At 31.6% G+C, this 26263-nt stretch overlaps 6 protein-coding genes across 7 annotated transcripts; 3 read left to right on the top strand and 3 right to left on the bottom strand.

Moving 5' to 3' along the window:
* Positions 1 to 192: 192 nt before the first annotated feature.
* LOC123719842 (isopentenyl-diphosphate Delta-isomerase 1) lies at positions 193 to 2902 on the top strand. Its single transcript, XM_045676223.1, has 6 exons — positions 193 to 482; positions 772 to 894; positions 1059 to 1244; positions 1477 to 1605; positions 1790 to 1965; positions 2173 to 2902. Exons 2-6 carry the CDS (start codon positions 772 to 774, stop codon positions 2315 to 2317), a joined length of 759 nt encoding a protein of 252 aa, XP_045532179.1. The 5' UTR covers positions 193 to 482; the 3' UTR covers positions 2318 to 2902.
* A 275-nt stretch (positions 2903 to 3177) lies between these two features.
* On the bottom strand, positions 3178 to 6420 carry LOC123719818 (peripherin-2-like). 2 transcript variants are annotated; one of them, XM_045676222.1, is made up of 7 exons: positions 6169 to 6420; positions 5739 to 5895; positions 5350 to 5518; positions 4848 to 4968; positions 4357 to 4464; positions 3884 to 4001; positions 3395 to 3477 (listed from the first exon to the last, which is right to left on the bottom strand). In XM_045676222.1, the coding sequence occupies exons 1-6, from the start codon at positions 6376 to 6378 to the stop codon at positions 3984 to 3986; spliced, it is 783 nt and encodes a 260-aa protein (XP_045532178.1). In that variant the 5' UTR covers positions 6379 to 6420; the 3' UTR covers positions 3395 to 3477; positions 3884 to 3983. The 2 variants fall into 2 exon arrangements, with proteins under 2 accessions (XP_045532177.1, XP_045532178.1); XM_045676221.1 differs by lacking the exon at positions 3884 to 4001 and having other exon boundaries at positions 3178 to 3477.
* A 260-nt stretch (positions 6421 to 6680) lies between these two features.
* LOC123719806 (peroxisomal biogenesis factor 6) lies at positions 6681 to 12384 on the top strand. The gene is made up of 10 exons (XM_045676217.1): positions 6681 to 7845; positions 8004 to 8111; positions 8320 to 8453; positions 8913 to 9402; positions 9732 to 9899; positions 10319 to 10465; positions 10995 to 11150; positions 11409 to 11568; positions 11657 to 11796; positions 12214 to 12384. Exons 1-10 carry the CDS (start codon positions 6777 to 6779, stop codon positions 12351 to 12353), a joined length of 2712 nt encoding a protein of 903 aa, XP_045532173.1. The 5' UTR covers positions 6681 to 6776; the 3' UTR covers positions 12354 to 12384.
* A 735-nt stretch (positions 12385 to 13119) lies between these two features.
* LOC123720490 (40S ribosomal protein S25) lies at positions 13120 to 14462 on the top strand. Its single transcript, XM_045677121.1, has 4 exons — positions 13120 to 13188; positions 13396 to 13488; positions 13750 to 13933; positions 14342 to 14462. The coding sequence occupies exons 1-4, from the start codon at positions 13186 to 13188 to the stop codon at positions 14419 to 14421; spliced, it is 360 nt and encodes a 119-aa protein (XP_045533077.1). The 5' UTR covers positions 13120 to 13185; the 3' UTR covers positions 14422 to 14462.
* On the bottom strand, positions 14455 to 23853 carry LOC123720491. The gene is made up of 17 exons (XM_045677122.1): positions 23727 to 23853; positions 23554 to 23661; positions 23186 to 23256; positions 22794 to 23081; positions 22542 to 22704; positions 22273 to 22428; positions 21963 to 22099; positions 21483 to 21708; positions 19368 to 19472; positions 19006 to 19076; positions 18640 to 18772; positions 18183 to 18334; positions 16944 to 17106; positions 16686 to 16841; positions 16298 to 16434; positions 14967 to 15192; positions 14455 to 14660 (listed from the first exon to the last, which is right to left on the bottom strand). Exons 1-17 carry the CDS (start codon positions 23772 to 23774, stop codon positions 14532 to 14534), a joined length of 2469 nt encoding a protein of 822 aa, XP_045533078.1. The 5' UTR covers positions 23775 to 23853; the 3' UTR covers positions 14455 to 14531.
* Positions 23854 to 23955: 102 nt separating this feature from the next.
* LOC123720045 (DNA-directed RNA polymerase II subunit RPB3) lies at positions 23956 to 25003 on the bottom strand. The gene has a single exon (XM_045676485.1). It carries the CDS (start codon positions 24825 to 24827, stop codon positions 24000 to 24002), a length of 828 nt encoding a protein of 275 aa, XP_045532441.1. The 5' UTR covers positions 24828 to 25003; the 3' UTR covers positions 23956 to 23999.
* Between the last annotated feature and the right edge of the window lie 1260 nt (positions 25004 to 26263).

Genomic DNA, 26263 nt, shown 5'->3' with positions numbered 1-26263 from the left:
TAATTCGTAACCACAAATGAATTTGAATCGAAATGGTCACGTGAGCCATAACCCAATGCCTATGGCGGTAGTGGGTCATACCTGTCGCAAAGAGACTTTGTCTCAAGCCTGGGGCTTGTAAATGTAAATTATCATTCACGATTGACATATATATCAATTTATATGTCTATACTCTGTAGCCTGTCAAATTTCAACGACTAATCGCATTGCCGCATCAATCAAAGAATTGCATATTTAGATTAACTGTATTTAATTTAATTTACCAGTAATAAGTAGAATTGTTTTTATTTCACTAAATGCTCTTCATAAGAGACGGCTGAATTGTTAGGATTTCTCATTATTCATACATACATACATATTAAAAAGTAATAAGTTTGAATACGACATCAAACTAGTTACTTTCTACGCAAACAAATCGTGATCAATGTACATAATAAAAAGTGGAATTGTTTCGTACGCTTAAACAACGGACCAACTAAAAGGTTAGTTCTAAAAATATGCTATGTTGATTTATTTTACGTAATATTTAAAATATCTTATACATCTAATAAATATTGTTATTGCAAGGCTCAGAGCGTGAAAGTTAAATATAAATTCTACTCATTTTTAAATATAATTTATGTCTGAACACCGAGAATTATTTTTACTCTATTTGAAATTTTAATGCCTGATCTGTCATCTTTGTTTACTGATAACATTGTTATACAAATTGTTGTTGGTTGAATTTAAATATTTTACTGAATTCATAATCATATTGTGTTTAAATTCAAGATGCTTATGAAGCGATTCACTCGAACATTATGGAACAACAATTTACAAATTGGCAAGAGATATCTGGCCTCTGATCCAAGTAAACCATTACCGGATGAAGCGGATGGAATTGACACAGCACAGGTTTGTACTTCACTATTATATTCATATTCAGTAGATAAATCATTCACCGAATTGTGAATATGTGTTTTATTTGCTAACTCAATGAGAAGAATTCCAGTGAGAGAGAACATTTTAAAACAACAATAAATTTCTAATAAAAAGTCCAAAATCATATAAATTTTTAGGTACATGCATTGGATCGAGACATCTGCTTGCTAGTGGATGAAAAGGATAATTTTGTTGGGACAGCAACTAAACGAGAGTGCCATAAAGTAGGACCCGAAGGTCAAGTGCCTTTGCATAGAGCCTTTAGTGTATTCTTTTTTAACCAAAGAGGTGATATGCTGTTACAAAGGCGATCAAGTCAGAAGGTAAGATTATTTTACTACTGCATGCAGTTGTTGAATTTTAATGACTGGTAAAGTATTCAGTTGTGTATAATATTAAAGTGTATAATTTTTTTAATGGCAGACTGATTCTGAGCCCTCTTTTTTCCCCACTAAAAAGGCTGATCATAAGTATTTTAAAAGTGTAAGTGTCTATACTGGGCTTGCAGTAGTCCTTAATAATAATAAAAGTATCTTGTAATTACTTCCTTCACAGGTAACATATCCAGATTATTATACAAATGCATGCTGCAGTCACCCCTTGTACATAGATGGTAAAGCTGAAGATATTATAACAGCTGCAAGAAGAAGAATGAACCATGAACTTGGAGTACCATTAGATAAGGTAAATACATATATGGTTTGCACTTCTTAGTTGTCCTTGATTTGGAGAGCTTGAAAGTGCTTGTTTATTAGTAAAAGGCTGGTCCTCAATGTAATATGTTTTAAACAGGAGTAATAATGTGTCAAACTACAAAATGCTAATTCATGTCATTCTAATAAGAAACCTGTAAATACAAATTTTACAGATGGACCCAGAATTGTTTACCTTCCTAACGCGTGTCCATTACCATGACCCTGGTGATGGTGTATGGGGAGAACATGAGATTGACCATATACTATTCTTTCAAAGTGATGTCAAAGTTAAACCTAATTCCGATGAGATTTCTGAGTATTGCTTCATCCCCAAGAATGAGTTTAATGCGTAAGTATATTTTTTTTTTTACTAAGTTCTTTCAGAATCCTGCCCATTATGTTTTCTCCCACATAAATCTAAAATGAAACAAAGACTAGCTAATCTGATTTATGTAATGAAGCATAATTCTAATTAAACCAATCACACCTATCTGTATAACTTGATGCACCACTATTGCATAAAGTTGCTAAATGTACTTAAAAAAATCTTTGACAGTTTCATCCCCACCCTGGAAGGCCCCTTAACACCCTGGTTTAACATGATTCGACGCCATCGTCTTAAACTGTGGTGGGATAACCTTCATCGAATCAAGGAACTTGCTGAACCTGAAAAAATCCAAAAATTCATACAAGAAAAGTGATAATAATCGGTAATATGTAAGATTATATTGTTTTTTCCATTAAGTCAATTTTTTGTTTAAACTATTTCAGGCTCCTAAAACTTCTGACCATTTATTGATGAAATTTTCCTGATCTCTTTTTTAAATAAATTCAATTTTACCTATACTTATTTTTGTGCTTGCATGCTATTGTCTCTGACAAACTAGAGCCTAACAAACAAAACAAACTTTGACATTTTTCTGAATTATTATTACCTATTGTTTTCGTTGAGCTTCTATATTTATATTTGAATTCTATGTTTATTTTAGTGTGTACAATAAATTGATCAGTCTGTTAGCCTTACTATTCACTACTTTCTTTTGAGTTTAAATATATTGTGTATATTCAATATTTTAAACATTGCTAAAAGAGGAAGTCATGACTTCAGAGCAGGACTAACACATCAAAATTTTGTCATAAACTTTCGATAATAAATAAAATACGGCATATCCCTAGTTTGAAGTAAGTCAATCCCTTATAGATTATTTACGTTAGATTAATTTGGCATTGTCGATGATTATTGTAAAACGGTGCTTTGAAATAAAATAAATATAAATATGCATTTATTTCTTTCTTTATAATCCATTACGCGAGTTAAATTACATCCTCATTTAATTGTTAAGGTTTTTGAATATAAAATACATATTTATCATCGTTTATTTTGCAATCAATCAATTGATTAGATTATTTCACAAACAGCATAGAACAACAGAGTTTTTACGATACCCAGACCCTGATAAAATATTATCTGTGTGTGAAAGTTCCTTGAATTAGAAAAAACAAATGATCACGATACAGATACAGAAATCAGCCCAGACCAAGTTGTAGCGTCATTTTAAAATTAAACTTGATAGAACACACCTTACAAAAACATACGCATTTATTCATAAATAGGTTTCAATAATTCATCAGAGCTGTTAAAATCAGATTGAGACGATGTTGTATACTGCCTTCTGTACGTTGCAGTCACCCAATGGAGAGTTCGTGCTTGACGTAATTTCCGTTTTCGGAATACTTTTCTTCTCCCTGCCACTTTGGTATCAGATCGAAGTAAATATGCGTAACATGAATCTTGATTGTCCACACTTAGGCCATTTCGGTACGCCGTGTGCAAATAACGTACGGCTATTACTTGAAGAATCTAGAAGATAATTATTTTTATTATATGTTATCGCTTAAGGCATGGTGAAATAAGGCAAACATTGTAACATTGCAAGTGTGAGTGTGAGTCATTTGGTACTTTATGAAAAACAGTAGGCACAGAAACTCATTTGTGATACTTTATTACGACGTAATGAAACCGAACCATTTTTGAAGAAGTTAATAAATGATGGTAAAAAGTGGATCACGTACGACAAGAACGTCCGAAAAGGGACGTAACCTTCTTGTCTATGACAGACAGACTATGGCGAAATTAATCAACAGAAGGGGTGTGGTTTTTCATCATGATAATGCTAGACCTCACACATCTTTAGCCATTCAGCAAAAAATAAGAGAGCTTGGCTAGGAGGTGTAAATGCATCCGCCGTATAATCGTGACCTTGCACCTTCAGATTTCCACCTGTTTCGGTCTCTTCAGAATTAGTTAGGTAGTGTCAGGTTAACATCACGAGAGGACTGCCAACACCATTTGTCGCAGTATTTTGATCAGAAGCCACAAAATGTCTATAGCAAGGGGATCATGTTCAAAAAGTTATCGAACAAAATGGTAACGATTACTTTAGTTAAAATGCGAAGAAAGTTTTTCCCCAACCTATTATTATGCTGAAACCTTGGATCAGTATAGGCCATTAGTACTATATTACTGTAGTGATAACGTTTTTGCCACAACAATAAAATAATTATTGCCACAAGGAAGTTTTTTTTTCAGATTTTCAATGTTATTGCTCTGTTATCAAGAAAGTATTATAGGTATCCAATACTATACATACTTAGTTTTTTTTAAATACGCCGTTCCATCTTGATAAGATTGACACGTGTAAAATTCTATACTAGGGTAACAAGATCATACAATATCTACCATCGCTATTATGATGAGTGACATCACAGCATTGAAACGCCACGAGACCGACATCATTTCGCTTATCAGTTTTTCTTCGCAACCGGCTTCCCATATTGTTAATTGTGACTGAAATAGACATAACCCCATGAACCCGGGAACATGCCATAGGTACGTATATAATATAGATGTAAGCTTCTTGCCTTGCCCTTGCCTAATAATCTTTGAATTTAAAGAGGCATAATAAGAAAATACCATAAACAAATCCTGAGTAAAACCCACTGGGCAGATTTTTATGAAGTTTGTAGATGTAGCTTAGCTTATGTACATTATGTACGTAGACTTTATTTATCATAGCAATCTTCGCAAATTCTAAATGCTATTTTTATGGTAGTCTTCAATTCTACAATCTTCAATTATTATTATTAGTTTTACAAAATATATAAACCAAAACTCGCCCATAATACGTGAACAATTGAGATTTATTGTTCAAAAAGACATGCCACACTTACTGAGGGATCGTACTTATAAATCGTGCCTTTCTTTGTAACTCCATGATGGATACACGGCTGCATGATATCCATTGAACAGCAACTATACGGAACGTTGTCAGCAACAAACTTTCGTACGGATCTGCATTATTATGGATTAATAAGTTAACATAATTTTAGATAGTGCTTTGACCACCTTAAGTTCTACATATTTAAGATCTATCTATGGGAACACTACAGATGAGTATACAAAGGATATATAATATTATGTTGTCTGCCTGCATTGCCAAGTGCTTGGTTTATTTGGATGTTTTATACGTATAATGTAGGTTCGATATTCAAATATTGCTAAATCAAGGCTTGGAAAGCATGGTGACTAATCACATATATGCCTATAACAAAGCGTATATAGCTTATTAAATTGCATTGATCAACTAAATAAATTTCTAGGACAATTTGGATGACCTTTATTAAAACTTATAAATTACTATGAAATAGTACAGAGTAATATTTTAACACTAACAATACGTCGGTGGTTTGTCCAGCACTATACCAAGGTATAAAGAACCATTCCTGATAACCAACTCTTCCACAACAATGAAATCTGGTTTGCAACCTATCTATAGCTATTTTCGATGGAAGATGATTTGCATATCGAAGCATTGCTTTTGTTATTCCTCCCTTTATTTTTGCTGAAATATAGAAATAAACCTTAAAATAATCTCTCCATATGTTTACTAAAGAACCAGCGCTAAAACGATTCTATAAATAAATTGTTTCATACTAAAATATTATTAATTATACAATACCTACTAAAGAAATATTTAATTAAAGTGCTACTTTATAAATTATTTATTACGTAGAATTGCGTGACTGCAAAAAAATACATTATAGATAATAAGCAATAACCACCTCTTATTATAGTCGATTGAAGACCTGAATAAAACATGATTGCGAGAAAAATAATAATTATTATTATTAACGACCATACATAATAAAATAAACCATTCATCACATTGTACTGTTTCTTGGGTAGTCCAGCTTTAAATAGCTGGTACAGGCCATATAACTGTAAATAATTGACGATATACGTATATTATAACCATGTTATATATAAAAAAACACCAAAATTCTCGCCAACTTATGCGAATGCATATTAAATTAATATAATAAAAGTAGTTTTTCTATATAATTTCAACCGGACTATATTTTTTCGAACAAACTACATTTAAATTGATGAAGTAATTTGAAAGCTACTATGCCATTGATATATATACGGACAGAACTACAGTTTCATCTGATGTAATGGAAAGCTCGTTAAAACATGTTTAAAATAAGTGACCTCTATAACAACTGCAATGATTGAGCCGCAAGTAATAATAACAGGTATTGCATTGCCATCAGGCCAGCAAACTAGGTCCAAAAGTGTTCCTTCCTCACTTCGTATACCTTCAGAAGTGTTTATTAACCAAATTAAATAAAATATGATGACTGGCATGCACGCCATCAATAGCATCCTTATATTGTTAAATGAATACCAAGATAAATACATATTTTAGGTAAATTGAAATCTTTAATTTAATGAGATAAGACTAATATACATATATATATATATATATATATAAAGTTTTAGTTTTCCTTCAAATCAATCATCAAAATATTTTCGACATATAAGGAGTTTATTGTTTATTACTATAAAGAGTATTAACTACACAATATAGGTATTAGACGTAGTTACTGGCGATCATGATTTAATATTAAAACACGATACAACATATTTATGACATTTAAATTATAGATAGTAAAGAGACTTCGTAGTCTGTGCTTATAAAAATAGAAATAAAAACAATGTTTTGTTTTTAGTTTTTATGTACGATTATTATCTAATGTTGGAATGGAATTACATAATAATTAAAATTGATTTTGTTTTATATATTAAATAATTTTAATATGGAGAAAAAGCAGGCTTCCATGTTGAGAGTGTTAAAATTTTGTATAAAAATATTATATCCAAAGTTCAATTTCTACATGTTTTTAGTGTTTCTCGCTATAAAGTTCAGATATTTACAACTGAAGCTTTCAAAGTCCAGTGTTATCAATATGTTCTCACTCAAAACTCTCCCTGAAAAAGTTATAAAAAATATTTTAAAGGAACACATAACAGAGGACTATTTAGAAATACTTGGACATAAATGTGTAATTATTCCTAAGGACAGCTTTATAGACTTGTGTGTGGAAAACTTTTTCTATGTAGATAATGGTGTTTTATGGACTACTCTTTCATTGGCAAATGAATTCAAAAAGCAACATGAGGAGGAAAATCAATTTGAGAAACAAAGCAGTTTTCCTCGATTTAACTTTAATTTACCTGCAGAATTACATAAAAAGTTATACTCAATTTCAGCAGTATCTCTAGATAATCTAAGAATAGTACCTGTTATTGGATCAAAGTTAATTAAGGATGCTTATACAAGTGAATCTGAGAAACATAACATATTACATTCCTTTGGTCTTAATAAAGATGATAATATCTCTGTATCATTTCATCCTATAAAGTCATTTGAAAATAACCCACACATTGCAGCAACTGCAGAAGTCTGTTTAATTGTTAGTGACTATGACTTGTCCAATGATTTTCTTAAAGAGATTTTGAGTAATTACTTTGAAAGGCCTAAACTGATTTCCGAAATGGATTTAATATGTATTGAACTTACAAAAGAGATAACAACTAAATATCATTACAATCATTTGGATCTTGTGGAATCCAGTGGAAGAGTTTCTTTTAAATGTACAAAACTCACAAACAATTCCCACAAGGTAGAAAATGTGATAACATCACTTTTTGTTGTGAAAGGAGTAACTCAATTGACATTAGGTGAACATATGCATTCAGTTAGACCAAAGAATGAATTCTGTATGTTACCAGCTGTAAATGTAATTCATTCCTGCCCAGTGGGCTTAAAAGAAAAATTTGAGGAAATTCAAGAATCAATTCAACCATTCCTGAATGGTGACATAAGTATGTTTTAAAAATGCTTTATCTTCCTTTTTAAATATATTTTGCTACTAAAATTGATTAGCTCCATCTAATTATTAATGAAAGCTAATGTGTGTTAACACACCTTGCCACAAGTCTCTTGCATTGCTGGAAACTGTAACCAGTATTTTTTTTTTCAGATACATTATCAGATTCAATGTCAAGTCCGATTATACCAATATTACTTATCACTGGTCCAACCGGCTCTGGACGACATTTATTAGTTAAAACATTAGCCAAATGTAATGGTAAGTAGAAAATAAAGTTTAATTGTTATTCTATAAAACTATACCTCATTGATATTATATTTTAATAATAATAATATTAGTATAATGAAGAAAAATTGTCAACCAACAAAATTTTATCTGTTCTAAATTTAGCAAATTGTAAGTTTTTTTTTCCTAAAGCAAATATATTTATATACAACCATTTTTCATAGTTTTAAAAATATTACAGGGCTTAGTTATGTGCAGATTGACTGTAACCTTTTACAAAGCTCAACAGCAAAGCAAACAGAGAGTAAAATATATGCATCAATACAAAAAGCTAAGGCAGCAGCACCTGCTATTGTTTTATTGGATAATTTTGAGGTATTATATTTATTTACATAAATAAACAGCATACAAGGGTTGTATATATGGACTGAAGACTATAACTCTGTTCAGGCTTAGGCATTCTATTTTATTTCCCTTAATAATTGTAGCTCTATATATTGTACAAATATTTTATTTTAAATATACTACACCCTAAGGAGAGTTCCAAATTAATATCAACAGTACACTAAATAAAATCAGTTTAGTAGTAATAGAGTCACAACATAAGTAAAGTAAAATCTAACCAGCAGAAGACTCCCTCAACCTTGCAATGGGTAATTGGGGTCAAAGTTTTGGGTGATCTTTCGTTTACGCATTACTGCAGATATAAATAAAACTCCTTAATGTATTTAAACGCGAATTTATTATCATATCTAAGTCAATGCTTCGAATGCGTAATAACAGTTATTCAGTTGAAACACCAAGCTGAAATTGATAAAATATATTGTATTTCAGATTCTAGCTGTTGACCCACAAAACAATGAAGATCACAGAATTGAAGAATACTTCATAAATACCCTAACAGATCTCTACCAAAACTATACAAAACATGCAATAATATTCATAGCTGTGACTGAAAACCGTGACTTGAAACCAAATATAATGAGACTATTCTTAGAAAAATTTCATATATCCAAATTAAGTGTTCAGCAAAGATTTGAAATGCTCCAGTGGTTTTCATCAGTCATGGAACTTAATATAGACAATCAAATTGATCAAGAAAATGAAAAAAAAGAAATCTTTAAGGAAAATCTAAGTTTGCATTCAAAAGAGGTTTTACAAAGATTAGCATCAAAGACAGAGACATTTGTCTATGGTCATTTGGATACATTAATGCACTTTGCATTAAAGGAGTCCTATTTAAAGCAAGTTGACAATTATCCTCAATTACCACAGGATCCTAATTTATATGTAATTCATGAAGAAGATTTCAATCGGGGATTAGGTATTTAAAACTTTTTATAACTATGTAGCTACTTTGTCTTTTAATTTGATATTTTCATAACAAAACCATATTTTTTGGGTGTTAATATAAAGTCAGAAATACTATGATGGCTTATATAATGTATATAGAATCTGTGTGGCAAATTCAAAGTCTAAAGCATGACATCTCTTAAGAAGATTATGAATTTGAATTTGTTTTTATTATAATGGTGTCTTTAATGCTTTATCCTAGTGTATTATATATAATGTTACCATGTGGATTACATTTTATAACCTACATAAATGTATAAAATATTTTCATATGAAAGTTTATAAAAGTAAATATTTCAGAGTCAATAAGGAGTTTGCAAAGTCAGCATTTGGATGCACCAAAAATACCTAAAGTGTATTGGGAAGATATTGGTGGGTTGGAAAGACTAAAGAAGGAATTGTTGAAGACTATAGAATTCCCTATTAAATTCCCACACTTGTTCAAGAATTCAAGTCTTAAAAGATCAGGTATTTTGTACTTAACATATCAATTTCTGAAATTATACTATACGTTGTTTGTTGTGCTATGTAATATAACAGAACCAAAGTTAATTACTTTTGATGTTAACTTTATAATTTCACCAAAACTGAAATGTTGCAAATACCAACTTTGTTGCAATTCTTGGTGTTGATATGGCAACATTTTCTGTCACAGACCATGATTGCCAGAACACTCGAAATGCAGAGTAAATAATTAGTAAATTTTTGTTTATTGAAGAAATTTTATAACATAAATATATAAATCTAGTTAAAACAATATAATAATAGTCTCAAAGACATTTTGATTGTAATTGTCTAAAGAATAAAACTTGTTTTTTAATCGCCGCTTAACTAATATATTGAACTATGATATGATATGTTTTTGATGCATAATAATTATTTTTTAGGAATCTTATTGTATGGACCTCCAGGTTGTGGAAAGACCCTGGTGGCAAAAGCAGTTAGTACTGAACTTAATGTTAGTTTTATGAGTGTGAAAGGGCCGGAGCTCTTAAATATGTATATAGGACAATCTGAAGAAAATGTAAGGAAAGGTACATAAACAAACTCAGGTCATAAAATGTCATATTAAAATATATTAATAATAATAAACCTGGCATTTTAGAGTGTAAGACATTCTAACACAAGGGTGTGTTAGAATGTCTAACAATAGAAATATATTTACATTTCAGTATACTTAACACTAGATAACTTGACGCTTCTAGAGACGTGTTATTCATAATCAGTAATTGCACCATTTTAACCAGTGTCTCTTTTCAAAGCAGCATAAACAGAATTTGACACAGACGACTCAATGCTTTTTTTTAAAGATGGTAATTAAGGTTTGGTTAGTAAAAATAACGTATAAATCCTTATGACGTATCCTTATCGGATAAAAGGGAAATTTATACGTCATTTAATAATGATTCCGTTAGATGTTTAAATTGCGTAGGACATGAACGAATATTATTGAAAGTAATCAAAGTGTTAAAATCCAACAACGCTTATGAATTTTTATGAATAAGGAAATAAAATATGTCTGTCTTACAATAGCTGTGTAGATAATTAACTACATTATTTCAGTATTTGAATCGGCTCGTGCGTCCTCTCCCTGTATAGTCTTCCTGGATGAGCTGGATGCGCTTGCGCCGGGTCGCGGCTCAGCTGGCGACTCGGGTGGCGCAAGTGATAGAGTCGTTAGCCAGCTGTTAGCCGAACTTGATCCAGTTACTAGTGATGGTAATCAATTAGCTTTTTAACACAAATCAACTCTTAAGATATAGTAAGAATGCAATAGGTTGGAATTGTTGGTACATATGGACTCTATAGGGTCAACTAATCGAAACTAGTTTTATAACATCTATATTAATAAATTTCTCTGAAAAAAAAATTCAATAAAAAACACTCAAACAAAATTTATTTTCTTCAAACCTTCTACTCTAAAAAATCGACTTTATTATACATTTAAAAAAAGGTTCATATAGTTTTTGTTTATAGATGGTGATACAAGTTTTGTATTTGTTATGGGTGCGACCAACCGGCCAGATTTGTTGGAACAATCCTTGCTTCGTCCAGGTCGACTTGACAAGTTGATATATGTGGGACCATATTGTGGTCTTCAAGAGAAAACTTCAGTTTTAAAAGCTTTATGCCGAAGGTAGACTAAATATAGATATATAATGTCAAATCTATATAAATTTAGCTTTATAATTACCTTTATTAATTAAAGTAAATATATATTGTAGTTACAATCTCCGTCCAGAAGTGGACCTTGAGAAGGTAGCAGCGGCGTTACCCCAACGCTGTACGGGGGCTGACTTACTGCAAGTTGTCTCCACTGCACGAACAGTTGCTGTTCGCTCTCTAGTCGAAAAAATTAATACTGGTATGACCCTGATTAGCTCCACTAAAACATTAACCGTGTAATCTAATTTGTATGACCATTGATTGTTGCTTAGATGGGATATACTCGCATAATAATTTTTAAACTTCAATTTACTGTAATCTATTTTTTTTAAGCTTATAAACAGTTACACTACAGTCAACATAATACTAATGGAATTTCATTTAAAGTCCACTCACTAGTGTCTTTAAAGAACTATCTTATGAAAAGCTAGCACTAGTGAGTCAACTTACTTATCCACGTTGAATAGCTAGAGCATGTCGGTAAATTGTCGAATTCAATTTACAAATTAGAAAATGGCATAAATAATAAATAGATATATCATTAAACTTTTATTTTTTATTTCTGGTGTTATATTTACTCTTATTTTTTTATATACATATTTGTTGATGATTTCAGGGGTCGTGAAAGAAAGTGAATTAAGTGAAGATTCTGTAATATTAGGGGTTTCAGAGTTATGGAAAGGAGTTGAATCCTTTCGACCATCTGTCACTGAAGAGGAGCTTAATTATTACGAGTCTCTACAAACTGTCATGTAATTGGGTTATGTGCAATAAATAATTTTAATTTTTTTTTATTTATAGTAAAATATTAAATTATTATTCGTAATATATTTGATTTATTGGTAAGGTTCATCAAATAAGTAGAAATTGTTTTTATCATTATATACAGGTATTAGTGTACCAAAGGAACAATTTCCAAATATTAAATGGTATTAGTCTTATACTGTATTCTGTTGATTTCAGAAATTTATTGAATTTATTATTTTATTTAAATATAATTAGAGATTATAAATACCAATAATTCAAAATCAGAGACAATATGTTTAATTTAGGAAATTGTTTATTAACCGCGCTGTAGTTAAATACTAGAGCTACCCTTACGATAGTCTGTAGTTTCAGGATTGTTATCTGTGGATAATGTAAAGTACTACGTTAAAAGTTAGCTATGATAGTATTCAACATCTGTAGAAGGATTGCTAGTTGTAGGAACTAGTCGCAAAACGAAGGGTATTTATTGTAAATAGGAACTATTCAAGAAACGCATTATACAGGAAAGATTTAGCTATATAATGATTAAAAATGTTGAATAAGATCTTTTAGTTGTAAAACTTTAAACATTTTTTCGACTTATAACATTTTGATACATTCTTGTGATTTTTATTGTTTGTATGCTTAGAATTACAAGCATTCTCATTAAATGGTACATTAAATTAATTGATTAATATTTAAAAAAAAAAAACACTTTTTGTCCCCTAACAATAAATACAAATTCGATGTACCTATTAAACGTCAGATTCCTTTTGTGAGTTTTTGGGTAAAAATAGTGAAGGCTTGGCAACACTGGTTTGTGACTCTTTCCGATTTCAAGATGGTGAGTGTTAACGCGAAGTTGTACAAATTTTTATTAGTTTCTGTATTGTGCAATGCTATTTTTTTTGTTTTTCTTAGTGAAATTTGCACAGAAACGAATATATAATGTTTTAATAGTTAATTAAGTGATCCGCTTTAAATTTTAATATTGACGTGTATCTTAACCTCGTGGCTACAACATGTCTCATTTTAATGTTGAACTTTACAGCCGCCCAAAAAGGACACGAAATCTTCGGCAAAACAGCCGCAAAAAACCCAGAAAAAGAAGGAAGGATCAGGAGGTGGCAAGGCCAAGAAGAAGGTATGGAACAAAAACAAACTACGAAGTTAGGTTATGTGGCATGTAGAATTACAAGATATAAAAGTCTTTTATTTATTGTAAAATGGAGTATCCAAACTTTGAACTTATACTAATGGAGATTTATGACATTTATTACGGCATCCAATTTATTATTTACCACGGTAACGCGTGTTGTTTTACGCATTATTTTTCAGTGACATTTTCATGTGGTCTTAATATATTTATGGAATATCCTCTCAAATATATTTAATTACATTGCAGAAGTGGTCCAAAGGAAAAGTCCGTGACAAGTTGAACAACCAGGTGTTATTTGACAAGCCCACATATGAGAAGCTTTACAAGGAAGTCCCACAGTACAAGCTCATCACCCCCGCAGTTGTCTCTGAAAGGTTAAAGGTCCGAGGATCCCTTGCCAGGAGAGCACTCATTGAACTTAGAGAAAAAGGTATTTATTTTGTTTTCTTATAACTTTTTGTCTCACTAGTCATGAACAAAGTATTGCTTATGGCTTTATCACACTTGAATGAAGACCCAAAATATACTTGTCAAGTACAAGTAAGAATATAAAAGCCTGCTTTTCCCCAATAATATATACAGATTCTTAAGTTGAATTTGAATATAGAATTACATGCATATCTAATACATATTTTAGAGACATAGCAGTCACACTTAGAGCTAACTCTTAATCTAAGGGTGAAACCCACAATTTGTTTCTTCCTATTATGATGATCCTTTTAATCTGGAAATACCATGACAGTTACAAACTGATATATTGAGTCTGATTTTTTGCTCATTCAAGTAAAATATTTAAAATGTTGAAAGCTTCCAGTACAATTAGGGTCCTTTGTTTCAGGATTAATCAAGCAGGTAGTTCAACACCATGGGCAGGTGATTTACACCAGAGCAACTAAGGGTGACGACCCTGTGGCTTAAGTTATGTATAGGTTTAAAAAATAAACAAAAAAAAACTGCAATTAACTGTTTTTATTTTAATATCTCCAAATTTCACATAAGTCTACAAGAAATTATGCATCTGTCAATCTCTACCGTATATTTACTTTGTGTTTATTGTCAAGATCCATAGCAAATCTTGTAGATGGGTATAGTTCACGCAGTTTATCCTTTAAATTTGCTGAATGACCTTCATCAGCCGTTTCAACAACAATGTTTGCCTAAAATAATGGTTTATGTAATACTACATTTCTCTAAAATTGTGATTCTAATTTGTAATTCAAGTAGATCTAGTCATGAGTTCTGTTACATTTGTCCAACTTTATATAGAAAACATGATTTAATAGCTCTTGAAACTAGATTTAAATTTAATTGACGTTCTATAGAATACACTTGAAATTTCATTAAAAATTAAACATTTGATGTTTTCAAAATGCCCTTCCAAACCAATATAAAGGTTAAAATTTAATAACTTATCTTGCCAGTACCTCTTAAAAGACTTGATAGGTTTGAATGTAGACACTCACCCAAGTAACAAGAACATCGCTATGAACCCACATCTGCTCAGTAACGAGGCTTTTCATAACTGCCTGTTCGTCAGCGATTGTCTTTGCCAGTTGTTCTAAACCAGATGGATGGTCCGGTACAGCAACTCCAAACCGAAGTAAGCGGCCGGTCGCACCCAAACCGCGCTGAATAGTACGCGCTAACCGCCCCGCATCAATATTCCCACTACTTATTACGCATACAACTCTATAAATAAAAATGAAATATGTTTATCATGGAACATAAGAAACACGTATTACTTATTCCACATCAATAAATTTGAATTTGACAACCTTACTAAACGGCAAAGAAGACCGAATGTACGCCGAGAGAAAAAGCCGGCGTAAAAACTCTCGGTACTTTTAAAATATCAAACAACACTTATTTTAAAACAAATATCGCAAATTAATTAGAAGTAGCCTGTCTAGCAGTAGTCCCAGGACCTTCTATCAACTAGATAATCGTTAACTTTGTAGTAAAGCCTTTTTACACAGCTTTTCTTTCATACATTTCTTGAATTAATTAAAAGGCAGAGATAAAAGAGCCTCTAGAATATTATTAAAGAAGAGTATCCCTTTTCCCAAAAAAGAATTACTAACTTTAGATAGTCTAGTACGGGAAAATAGCATGCGTTTGTTGCGAGTATTAACATTGTGCGTATGTTCTATTCTAGTAAACTGATCACTATTTTTGTAAACATACATAATATTTTCGATTGCGAGGGAAAGGTAAGTATATTAATTTCCTTGAATTTATCTCTCAGAGATTCCCTACATTTTAAATTACAGTTTGCACGAATAGAGGGCTATTCTGCAGTATGAAAATAGTTTCGACATCAGCAGCATGACCCCCATAATAATAAGCCATAGGTCATTAAGCTGTGAAAGTAACTAAAACAAACAAGTATAGCTGTATCGACATCAGTTAGTGAGCGAAGTTTTTAACCGAGTAAGCTGCAGAACTAAGTCTCTTCACCAATCCGTTAATATAACCACTGAAGTTTTGAATCCATGGTGATTCCAAGAAATACAGTTGTATCATCCTGATTAAATTCCTCATCCAAATAACGAAGATTATACAATGAATTTAGTGCATTTGCTTTTATCTCAATTAAATAAAAATAAGCTTCAGTTTACTTAAAGAAAATTGTACACATCAAGATTCTACGAACATATGTTGCATATGCATCTGCTAAATCGATTTTTAAAGTGCGTATCCAAATATTTAAGAATTTAGTCCTGCTGTATTTTGTTTTAGCTTTTATGTGTAGTTTAGGCTAAATCGTCTAGTATTAGTATCTATTTTTTTAAACCTCTTTCCTCTTAACTCCGGGACCAATCCCTGCATAACAGCAGCTAGAGAACAAACTCCAGCGCCATCTGCTACTAAACGTTCGCGTTCCACCATACTTACTATAGCTTTAGCTATGTAACATTCGTCGACTAATAACTGTAATTTTTAAAATTCGATTTAATATAATTATGACGATAAGATCTTAGAGGAGTAACTAATTTTATATTATGTTAAACATTTGCTGTCTTTTGATAGAATGGTAGACCAGGAAACCATTCTTATGTCATAAGAAATTTTTAAACTAAGAACATCTTATTTTGAGTTGAACTTTTTACTCTATGTAACAGACGCAACGTTAATTAAATATTGAGTAGGTTCACTGAATTAACCTACTTCGTAAAACGTACCATTCTGTCCAATCGCCCTTTAATGGTAGCAAATGCATTAGTCCCAACAATGGCTGCATTAAGATTTTGTGCCAAGTTGGCTACAATTGGAGTAGTCTCTGGCTTTCCAGCTTGTAACGCTTTCATCATTTTTGGAACTTTAGAGCATTCCACACCCTATAAATTGCAATATTACCCGTCATACATTAACAATATGCTACTTTCCAAAATACAACAAAAACTACCGTAGATATTTTTAAATAACCAAAATGTTCTTACATAAACTAGACATGAACACTTAAGCTTTTTGCAAGCTACAAGAACAGCGGCCAACAAAGATCCAGTAGCTACCGGTACTATCACAGCATCTGCTTCTGGAAGCTGAGTTATGATCTCCACCCCAATGGTACCAAGACCCGCCATCACCATAGGATCGTCTGAGCTGTAAAATATTTTACACGCTGCCTTTTAGATGTATTCATTTTATGATCTGATTAATAACTTACCCACCCATAATAAATGATTTTAATAAAAGTAGGCACGAGTGAGATTTAGGGTGAGTGGGGGGAAGATTGAACGGTTTTTTGATGAGATAAGCAGAGTTCTGTTTGAACCTCTGGTAGAACAATAAATACTAATTTATGGCTTTGATTAGTAACGAGCAAAAACTGTACTTTTCTATGATATCAATAACATATTGTTAAATCTGTTCCAAAGCAGAGAACAGTAAACAAAGATAAGGCTACAAAATAGGGTAAAGATGAAAACGTGACGGGGAAAGATTGACAATATTTCCAAAATCGTTAATATTAATGTGAGAGGTCGTGAACGGTTTTAAGTCCATAGCTTTTAGTGACTAAAAAACCCGCATCTGGCCTAAGTGAAAAAATGAAAAATACCTACACAAACAGATACAGCTAAATGTGTTTTTTTATATACCAATCTTACCCCAACGGGGAAAGATTGAAACAGACGTTCTCAAACTTTTGCCATATTAGTTTTAAGCCATTCACGAATCCTGAAATTGCATGAAACGATTTCCGGACGTAGTTACTGAATAAAACAAAGATCGAAACTTTTTTAGGTACGTGGCGTAACGTGTGACAAATGTCACACGTTACGCCACGTCATTTTTTTGGGTAAAGATGGAATGTTGAGATATTTCCTATACTACTAAAAATAGCCGTACTTTGATATGATTTTGTAACTAGAACAAGAAACTATAATTAAATATTGCTATGAAACAGTCGCACCTATCTTGTAATTAAAGTTTCAGTACACGTAACACGTAGTACGGTAACACTAAATCAGTTGAAGATTTTACGAAAAAATCACGAAATTTTCCAAATTTACGCTCTCCACGCACTCTGGGCGGCTAACTTCTACTATGGTTTGGAACGCCATAAGCTGGCGGTTTTAATAAAAATGCCAGCACTCAAAAAAATAACCAAAATATTGGTTAACTTTTTATCCCCTTGCATAAAAAATCTCTTTGGGAATAAAAACATTTCACATTACCATAATAATATTTGTTGGCTATCTCTAGCAGCTTTTTGGGCATAGTAATTAGCGCCTTCTATATTTTCGCCTTGGTGTACCACGTCCGCACCGAGTTCTGAACAGCGAAGGGAATTTGCGGGAGCAACTCTTTCTGGTAATACTACGGTTACCTGTGATGTAATTGGACACCACTATAAAAAATACAATTTTACACTGTTCTAGCATTGATCGAAGAAATCAATTAACGTCAAGATAAATTCCCACCCACGGGGAAGCCTGATTGACACAAAGTGTAAAGAGCCATACTTCGAAAATATTTAATATTCAAATCATTTTAATAACTGACTTGGGATTGCTAAGATTTCACTCCTACAATTTCAGATGGCGCTGGTGTATTCAGCGCATTTTGAATAATTTATTAGATTAATAATGATTCGCATACATTGCAAGAGATTTTTTTAAGAAAAAGTTTTACCGGAATTCCTAAAGGAGTACTGTGGTAAGCGGCAGCTAAGCCCATGTTACCGCTAGATGGCACTATCACGCCTCTTTCACGCATTTCTTGCGCCTTCGCCACAAATGCATTGCGAATACCACGTTCCGCACAGCTACACATATTATTTGAATGCACTAGTGTGTAACATAACCATATTATTTTTAAGTCCATAATTAACGTTTGAAAGAGCATGATCTCATACAAAGATCAATTTAAATCATCGTAGTTTTTATAATAACAAAATAATTCTAGGTAAACCTAAAAATGTTTATAAATTCTCTTAATATTTATTAAGATAACTTTCGATTATGCAGTTTACTTTTAAGTTAACTAATCCTTAGTTACCTGCCGGTGTATTGCAAATTTTCGCATTTGAAATAAATATTATAGTCCATTTGTTTGCTTATTTTTGCCTCCTGTAAAAATACTGCTTTAGTAAATAATATAACGTTATTTTCTCTTCTGTGTTATCTTACGGCATTAAGGATAAAGTCAGCCTTCTGTGTCTACTAATCAAAAACTGTTTCGCTCGCTATCGTTCGTCGGACCTCGTCAATAGAATATTCCCATGCGGTACCGATTAAGAGATAAGACCTATAGACACCTAAACTATGAGACTACTACCAGTTTCGTATGTTTTTTTTTGTATTACTTAAAAATTCGAATAAAGTACTGTTAGCTATATGAAATAAATTCACATAACTTACGCAGAGGGGTGTATGAATAATTCCATCGTCAATTCTCTCAGCGGCTTCTTTTATTTCGTGAAATGACAGAATATGAGGTTGTTCCAAATCCCCATCACGGTCATCCTATAGTTAATATCTCTAATTAACTCTGATTGTCATGATCAAGTGGTTAAATTCTCCGCTCCGTTTATTATATTATTCAATAATAATTCAATAACAATTCTACTACAATTAGTAGTTAAATAATTAAGATGTAATAAAGATATCAGGACGATATTGATATATAAATCATAGATACGTATTAGAGCGCTTTAGGTAAGATAAGAAGTCCAGAGAACAGATATTTTATTAATGCTGTTTGGCGTGATCATCATGATATTTTGAGTCTCCACCACTTTTACGAAGAAATGAGAATACTCTGACACACGATGAATAACTGGATATAAAAACTGTTATAAATAAATTTGAATTAACTAACCATTTTAGTTTAAACAATTAACGCTTAAAATTTTGGTGAAAAAAAAACTATAATTTACAAATACAAAGAATTATAAAATGTCGTAGAATTATAACAAAAATACATTGACTTAAGTTTTGACATGGATTTGACACGCATTTTAATAATAATAACTTAGATAAACAATAATATTTAGAGTCACACTAGACAACATCATTAGAGTTATACTTATTTACTATCACAATTAAGAAAATATTTAATAATTTAATTATAATAATTAAAATTAAATACATAGCATATACAACATACTCGGCTGCATTTCCAGACTCTGGGGCGATTGTTAACGTCCACGACTGTTTTAATGTAAAGTGGGAACAAACCGTGATCCATGTGGTATTAAATTATTTCAGTATAATTAGTATTATTATTATTTTCTTATGTAGCCAAGTTCACATTTCAAGGATCGTCATGCTCATGTCATTGCTTGTGGCGGCGTCCATGCGTCGGGTAGTCTCTCTCCCTAAAATATGGCGAAGGAGCCAGGGAGAGCTGATGTCATGTGGAACATGGTGTGAAGGTGCAGCTCCTTACAAACGTTGTGGAATACAAGAAAAACTTGGCGATTAAAAAGAGTGGCGGAGAGTTTATTGGCTCTTTCGTTCGACGCCCTTGATTTGAGAACTGGCAGTAAATGTTAGAAATTAGAAGCATTTAATGTATATTTATTTGTTATTCACGTTCATAAGTGTACCTATATGAATAAATGATTTTTGACTTTACTGTAAACTCGCTCTGCGAACATGTGTCGGAGATAGCATTAAGTAGATGCGTCTTTCGTATTGAAAATAACCTTTGCCTTCGCCTAATTTATATTATTAAAACAGGAGGTCCGGTAATTTATGAATTAAAGTGTCCTTATGTTCGTTCAGAATACGATATACAAAAAAAAATAAGCCGGGCGCTCTTACCCGTTCGTTAGAACGACCGGCGCTACCAATTGTACGCTACACACTGTCGCTATACGATATGTGTGGTTTACACAAATACCGTTATATTTTTTTAACAAAAAACTACTCCATTTAAAAAAAATAGTACCTAAACAAAGATTTGGGTATAAATAATTTTATGAATGAGCGACCATTACCACTTAATAAATTATTAAGTGGTAATGTAATTATCATGGTATTTAGGTTTGGTTATTGTCAAGATGATAACTTTCAATATAGAATAATTGTGTATACCAGACACCCCATATATTATTTATTAATGTATCTTTGTACTAGGATATATAAAAAAACAACGCAGTAGAAATAAATATTTAGACTTCAAAAACTTTAATAATTTACATGTGTAATTTAAAATTATACTAAAAATAACATATACTTTATATGGAATTTATTTCGGAAACTGTGTAATCTTTTACTATTTTCTGTTGAATTTCTTCACCATGACTTGAATCATTGACCTCAAGTAATAAGGTAACCTGAAAATAGATACGTGTAAAGTAGATCTACTATATGTACATATATATGGTTATACTTATGCTTATTAGCGACCTTACCTTTTCAATAAATTATGCTCAAACCGGGGGTGATATTTTAACTATATCTGGATATTTTTTTACATTTTGTCTAGGTTAGCTCATTTATATATTTAATATTTAACATATTTTAGACTTTTACCTTAATTGACAGGTCTTTTTGTGCCGATTTTGTTTCAGAAATACTTCTTATATCAGCGCCTGCGTCTGTTACTCTACCAATGAGCTTTGCGATTGAACCGGGCGAATCATTTATTGTAACTGTTAAATTTAATAATCTGCCTTCTGCCAACAAACCACGCTCAATTATCGGCGCGACGCGATTGCTGTTAATGTTGCCACCCGATAATATAACCACAACACTGAAATATAAACTTTATTCATCAAAAAGGTATTCCAAATCTTGATACGACATAACGCGAAACAAACATAGATCATAACTATTAATATAAATCATTACGGGGAAATTATACAACAGATAATGAACGAATCGTAAACTATTACATCGTAGTCGTTTTCGGTACTGCGATATCTTTCTAAATGGTTATATTTGTATAAAGTAATAACAAAATGTTTACTACTTCATAATACAAACAACAATACAGTAAATACAAACTTTTTCCCACGAAGCTCTGGAACTTTTCCCGCCAGCATTGCTGCAACCGGACATGCAGCAGCACCCTCAACAAACATTTTCTCGCGTTCAAACAATTTCACCATGGCCCGCGAAATCCAAGTGTCGTCAACAGTTATCTAGAAAATTGCAGTTAATGAAAATAATAATAACGGTTGCAATAAATTCTAATTTATCTGGTAGACTAAAAGTATAAGTTAAGTCAATTAAAGACAGATATATTTTATTCTTGTGCATTCATGTTGAAGAAAGCTTCGCCAAGGAATAATAAGTTGTTTTTAGTTATACCCACCATTTTGTCGAGGTAACCACGTATGATGTTGTATGAGTTGGTGCCCGTAATCATTTCAGACAAGCTATCTGCAATGTTTGGTTTTGTCTGTATTGGAACAGGCTTCTTTTCCTGCAATGCTTTAGTCACGGTTGGCGACAATGAACATTCAACACCCTTAAAATATAGTTAGAGTAAATATAGTTGTTTTCAGAGTACCATTAGTTTTGTGACCACAAGTCAAGAATGATAAATCCCCACTTAGGGCTTACAACAATTCATATACTAACATAAATTAAACAATTCGGTTTGAGGGTTTTAATTGCAAGTAGAACACTTGCAACAAGGCCTCCACTACCCACTGGGCATAATACTGCATCTAGTTTATCAACTTGCGTGAGGATCTCTAGTCCCACAGTGCCGTATCCAGCTAATAATTCCAATTTATCGGTACTAAAATAATTCCAACAAATATTATCAAGTCATGAAATCAAGGTGTATTATTATTATTATTTTAAATTTTGATTGAAGTATACACTTACCTCCTCACAAACGTGGAGCCAACATCTCTGCTAAAATTCAGAGCATGCAAACTTGCCTCAGTCGCGTCACAACCAAGGCACTTTACAATAGCTGAACTCTCCCTATATCGCTGTTTGTCAGCTAAAGGAGCATCCTTCGGTATAACTACATTAATAGGAATTGAGTTTTGCAATCCGTAATAGCTGATAGCGGATAGAAAATTACGGCCTCCAGATACAGTAATACCTTTGCTTCTCTCAGAAGTTTCCATATTTGCAATTAAGTTACAAACCCCTCGGGCTTTAAAACTGTGTAAATATATACTTAATTAGGAATTATACAAATAACATTATACAAAATACAAATATGCTTATAATAGAACCATAATATTTCATAAAAACATAATACATACCTTCCAGTTGTTTGTAAGTTTTCACATTTGAACATAACTTTACAAAAATACTTCCCAATATATTTGGCATCCTAAAATATTTTTTTTGCTAAAGTATATTATAAACGATGAGATATATTAAGTATTTAAAGAAAAGACTTTTTACTGGGTTGAAGCTATGTATTATTATAAACTATAGTCACCTTGATCACGCAGGCTGTAAAGCACGCAAAACGTGGGGAGAAATTTAAAATTATGTTAAATAATTATAAGTTTATAATAATACATAGCTTCAATCCAGTAAAAAAGTGTTTTCTTTAAATGTGTAAAAGCTATGTTAACAAAAGACTATATTAAGTATATTAATTCTACCTGTACATATAACTTACAAGTAGAGGGGTAGCGATAATTTGATTTTTAATCTTGTTATGCGCATCTTGTATATCTTCAAGTTTTAGTTTTATGTTGCTAATTGATCCATGAATAAGATTATGTTCCTAAAATATAGAATTTTTATGATCTGAATTACAGGGATGAAAATCTTTTTCCAAAATATACTTACCATGGCATATTTCTCTTTTGTGGGACTAGATCTTCCTTGACAAAGCATTTTTAGTTTTAGTAATACATTTTAAATTTATCTTTTGTGAAACTAAATTTTTCAAATTATATAAACTGTCAATGTCTTTGATACTGAATAAAATAATCCACAGACTATTTTGATGCACATTATAATACTTCTATAAAATTGTCATAATATAATAACTATTTAGTGAAATAAAAAAAATATAATTATTGTAATAGTATATTTCTCAGAAGTTTCATAATCATTCATTCAATTAATAGCTAAAGCATCATTTTGAGCCTCTTGAGACAATTGTACTTGTAAATTCAATAGTTTATTTTTCAACACAACTATACCCATTAAAACAATATTTTCGGGTTTAAGGGCTCCTGCTGATTCAACATTATAAAAGAATTTATTTGGCTTAGCTTCCCAATTAAACTCCGCTTCATATTGGTCTTCATCTAATTCTGTATGCTCACTTTTAGGCCATTCATCTGGTTTTGGGAATAAGGTATGCCTCATTGAATTATCAGGATCATATTCAAATGATACACCTGCTGTTGGGTTCCATTTCGCATGTTCTTTCCCAAAACCTTTTTTTGCATATGCTCGCAATTTTAGTTCCTGCCCTTTTCTTAATTTAATGATAAGAATCTCATCCATCTCACCATAATCTGCTTGATCCTCATCCCTATGGCGAGATGTTACGGGCACTACCCTGGGATCACTTGACTTGAGATCTGCTGTAGTGACATGCCTTGTCTGCTCATCCGTGCACTTTACATCTAAAGTAAACTCTACACTACAATCTGAACAAAAATCTGCACACATGCAATCTCTGGAATATCTTATTTTATCAACGACATCATCGGATATAAGAGGGATGAGACCGATGCGATGAGCAAGAAATTCGTCACTCAAGACCGTGGAGTTAGCTTCCAATTGCACCCAGTCTATAGCCATCGTTGGAGTTTCCGCGATAAATACACGTCGCATACTATTTGCTACACTTAGTTCTGTATCTTCAACAACAAACTTTACGTTATCATCAGTAAGCTCAGTAATATGGACAGAAGGTTGATTAGCGTACGGCATTTCTCAAAACTTATCAAATAACATCAACCAATTAGAAATAAAGAGAAATCGTGTTAAAAATTACAGATTTTAGTATTTGAGGTTGTCCTTAAATAAAAAAGCTAAAGAACCAATTTAAGCAAATCGCATTTTGGTATAAAATATAAATTATAAACACACGGTTCAAGGTTTCACTACGATGATGACTATTGACTATTTACTACAGAGTATAGTAATTGTGCAGACATCAGACACAGATTGTATAGTCACACACCGTAGACTTAAGAGAACCTTACAAATTTATGTATTTTTGTACATTATGTTTAGAAACAAGGCACATAACTAATGGAAGTGTGAAACAACTGGCGAGTAGAGTGGCTTTTTCAGTGTAGTAGCAATTTGCTACAATATGTTTGATAAAATTCGAATAGAATTATCTTAATAAAAAAGTACTAGGTATTATTGTCATAAGACTTTAACTTAGCTGGAAGGATAAAAAATAAAAGGAGAAAGAAAATCTACCGGAAACCTTACTTATTTGCCATCAGCATTTTTTATACCATGACGTCATATAAACTGAAACGTATTGGAATCAAAAGACAGAATGATAGAACGATAATTTTGTTTGAGGTTTCTATGTAAATTTCGAATTATAACTATCACACTTGCTTCGATAGATATGATTCGATTTCTATTAGAAACATATTTAAATAATTCATTGAATGAATTGAATTATACCAAAAGAGAACGAAAAATTACTAAAAATCTATTATATTTTTTGCCATCGTGTTATAACGTATAAACATAAATGTTTTCTTGAGTAAAAGATAAAATAATAAAAATAACAAAGCAACCATTAAAGAAACCAATGTTTTTTTTAATAAAATATAATTTAAAAAAATATATAAAATGAATCTAAAAAGTTAAGATTCATCGTCTTTATGTTGGGTAACATTGTCATAAAGCTGTTTTGAGTCCATAAACATGATCATACTTTTGTCAGGATGAAAATTGCTACATCCTCCTTCCAATTGTCGCAGCCCCTCTTATCCATGCATTATTGAAGTAACATTAATATCTTTAGATTTAATAATGTCTTGATTTTTAATCCTATTAATATCGGGAAAGATTCCTTCTACTTTGGCATTTGACAAAGGTAGTATTGTCATTTTCTTCAAAATCCAGACAAATTGCCATTCTTTGGTTTGTTTATAATTTAAAAAAATACCTGTCTTTATTTAAAGAAACACAACAGCAGATTCAAATAATTTGTATATGATATTTATGTTTTATTATTGTTTTTGTTATACTATCTAAATACCTAATTAATTAATTGAATATTATTAAACATAGTCTATACAATTGTGTGTATGTACACTGTAAAATTCAACGAAACAAAGTCGTTGATTTATAACAAATTATAAACTCGACATCTTGGAAGTTGATTGAAGTTTCTT

Source organism: Pieris brassicae, chromosome 2 (assembly GCF_905147105.1).
Source record: "Pieris brassicae chromosome 2, ilPieBrab1.1, whole genome shotgun sequence".
Taxonomy (NCBI): Eukaryota; Metazoa; Arthropoda; class Insecta; order Lepidoptera; family Pieridae; genus Pieris; species Pieris brassicae.
This window is presented reverse-complemented; position numbering and strand designations above follow the sequence as displayed.

What these genes read in the sequence shown, in the direction of transcription:
- LOC123720491 (XM_045677122.1), bottom strand. Translation starts at nt 23,774, where the DNA reads ATGCTTTGTCAAGGAAGATCTAGTCCCACAAAAGAGAAATATGCCATG. An exon ending in AACTTACAAACAACTGGAAG is followed by an intron (nt 23,082 to 23,185) that starts GTATGTATTATG and finishes ATATTTACACAG; the next exon opens with TTTTAAAGCCCGAGGGGTTT. An exon ending in AAGGGCGATTGGACAGAATG is followed by an intron (nt 16,435 to 16,685) that starts GTACGTTTTACG and finishes TAAAAATTACAG; the next exon opens with TTATTAGTCGACGAATGTTA.
- LOC123720490 (XM_045677121.1), top strand. An exon ending in GTGGCAAGGCCAAGAAGAAG is followed by an intron (nt 13,489 to 13,749) that starts GTATGGAACAAA and finishes ATTACATTGCAG; the next exon opens with AAGTGGTCCAAAGGAAAAGT. An exon ending in CATTGAACTTAGAGAAAAAG is followed by an intron (nt 13,934 to 14,341) that starts GTATTTATTTTG and finishes CCTTTGTTTCAG; the next exon opens with GATTAATCAAGCAGGTAGTT.
- LOC123719818 (XM_045676221.1), bottom strand. Translation starts at nt 6,378, where the DNA reads ATGTATTTATCTTGGTATTCATTTAACAATATAAGGATGCTATTGATG. An exon ending in TCATTGCAGTTGTTATAGAG is followed by an intron (nt 5,896 to 6,168) that starts GTCACTTATTTT and finishes AATTATTTACAG; the next exon opens with TTATATGGCCTGTACCAGCT. An exon ending in CACTCATCATAATAGCGATG is followed by an intron (nt 3,478 to 4,356) that starts GTAGATATTGTA and finishes ATTATCTTCTAG; the next exon opens with ATTCTTCAAGTAATAGCCGT.
- LOC123720045 (XM_045676485.1), bottom strand. Translation starts at nt 24,827, where the DNA reads ATGCCGTACGCTAATCAACCTTCTGTCCATATTACTGAGCTTACTGAT.
- LOC123719806 (XM_045676217.1), top strand. Translation starts at nt 6,777, where the DNA reads ATGGAGAAAAAGCAGGCTTCCATGTTGAGAGTGTTAAAATTTTGTATA. An exon ending in TGATCCAGTTACTAGTGATG is followed by an intron (nt 11,151 to 11,408) that starts GTAATCAATTAG and finishes TTTTGTTTATAG; the next exon opens with ATGGTGATACAAGTTTTGTA. An exon ending in AGTCGAAAAAATTAATACTG is followed by an intron (nt 11,797 to 12,213) that starts GTATGACCCTGA and finishes TGATGATTTCAG; the next exon opens with GGGTCGTGAAAGAAAGTGAA.
- LOC123719842 (XM_045676223.1), top strand. Translation starts at nt 772, where the DNA reads ATGCTTATGAAGCGATTCACTCGAACATTATGGAACAACAATTTACAA. An exon ending in ATGGAATTGACACAGCACAG is followed by an intron (nt 895 to 1,058) that starts GTTTGTACTTCA and finishes ATAAATTTTTAG; the next exon opens with GTACATGCATTGGATCGAGA. An exon ending in CCCAAGAATGAGTTTAATGC is followed by an intron (nt 1,966 to 2,172) that starts GTAAGTATATTT and finishes AATCTTTGACAG; the next exon opens with TTTCATCCCCACCCTGGAAG.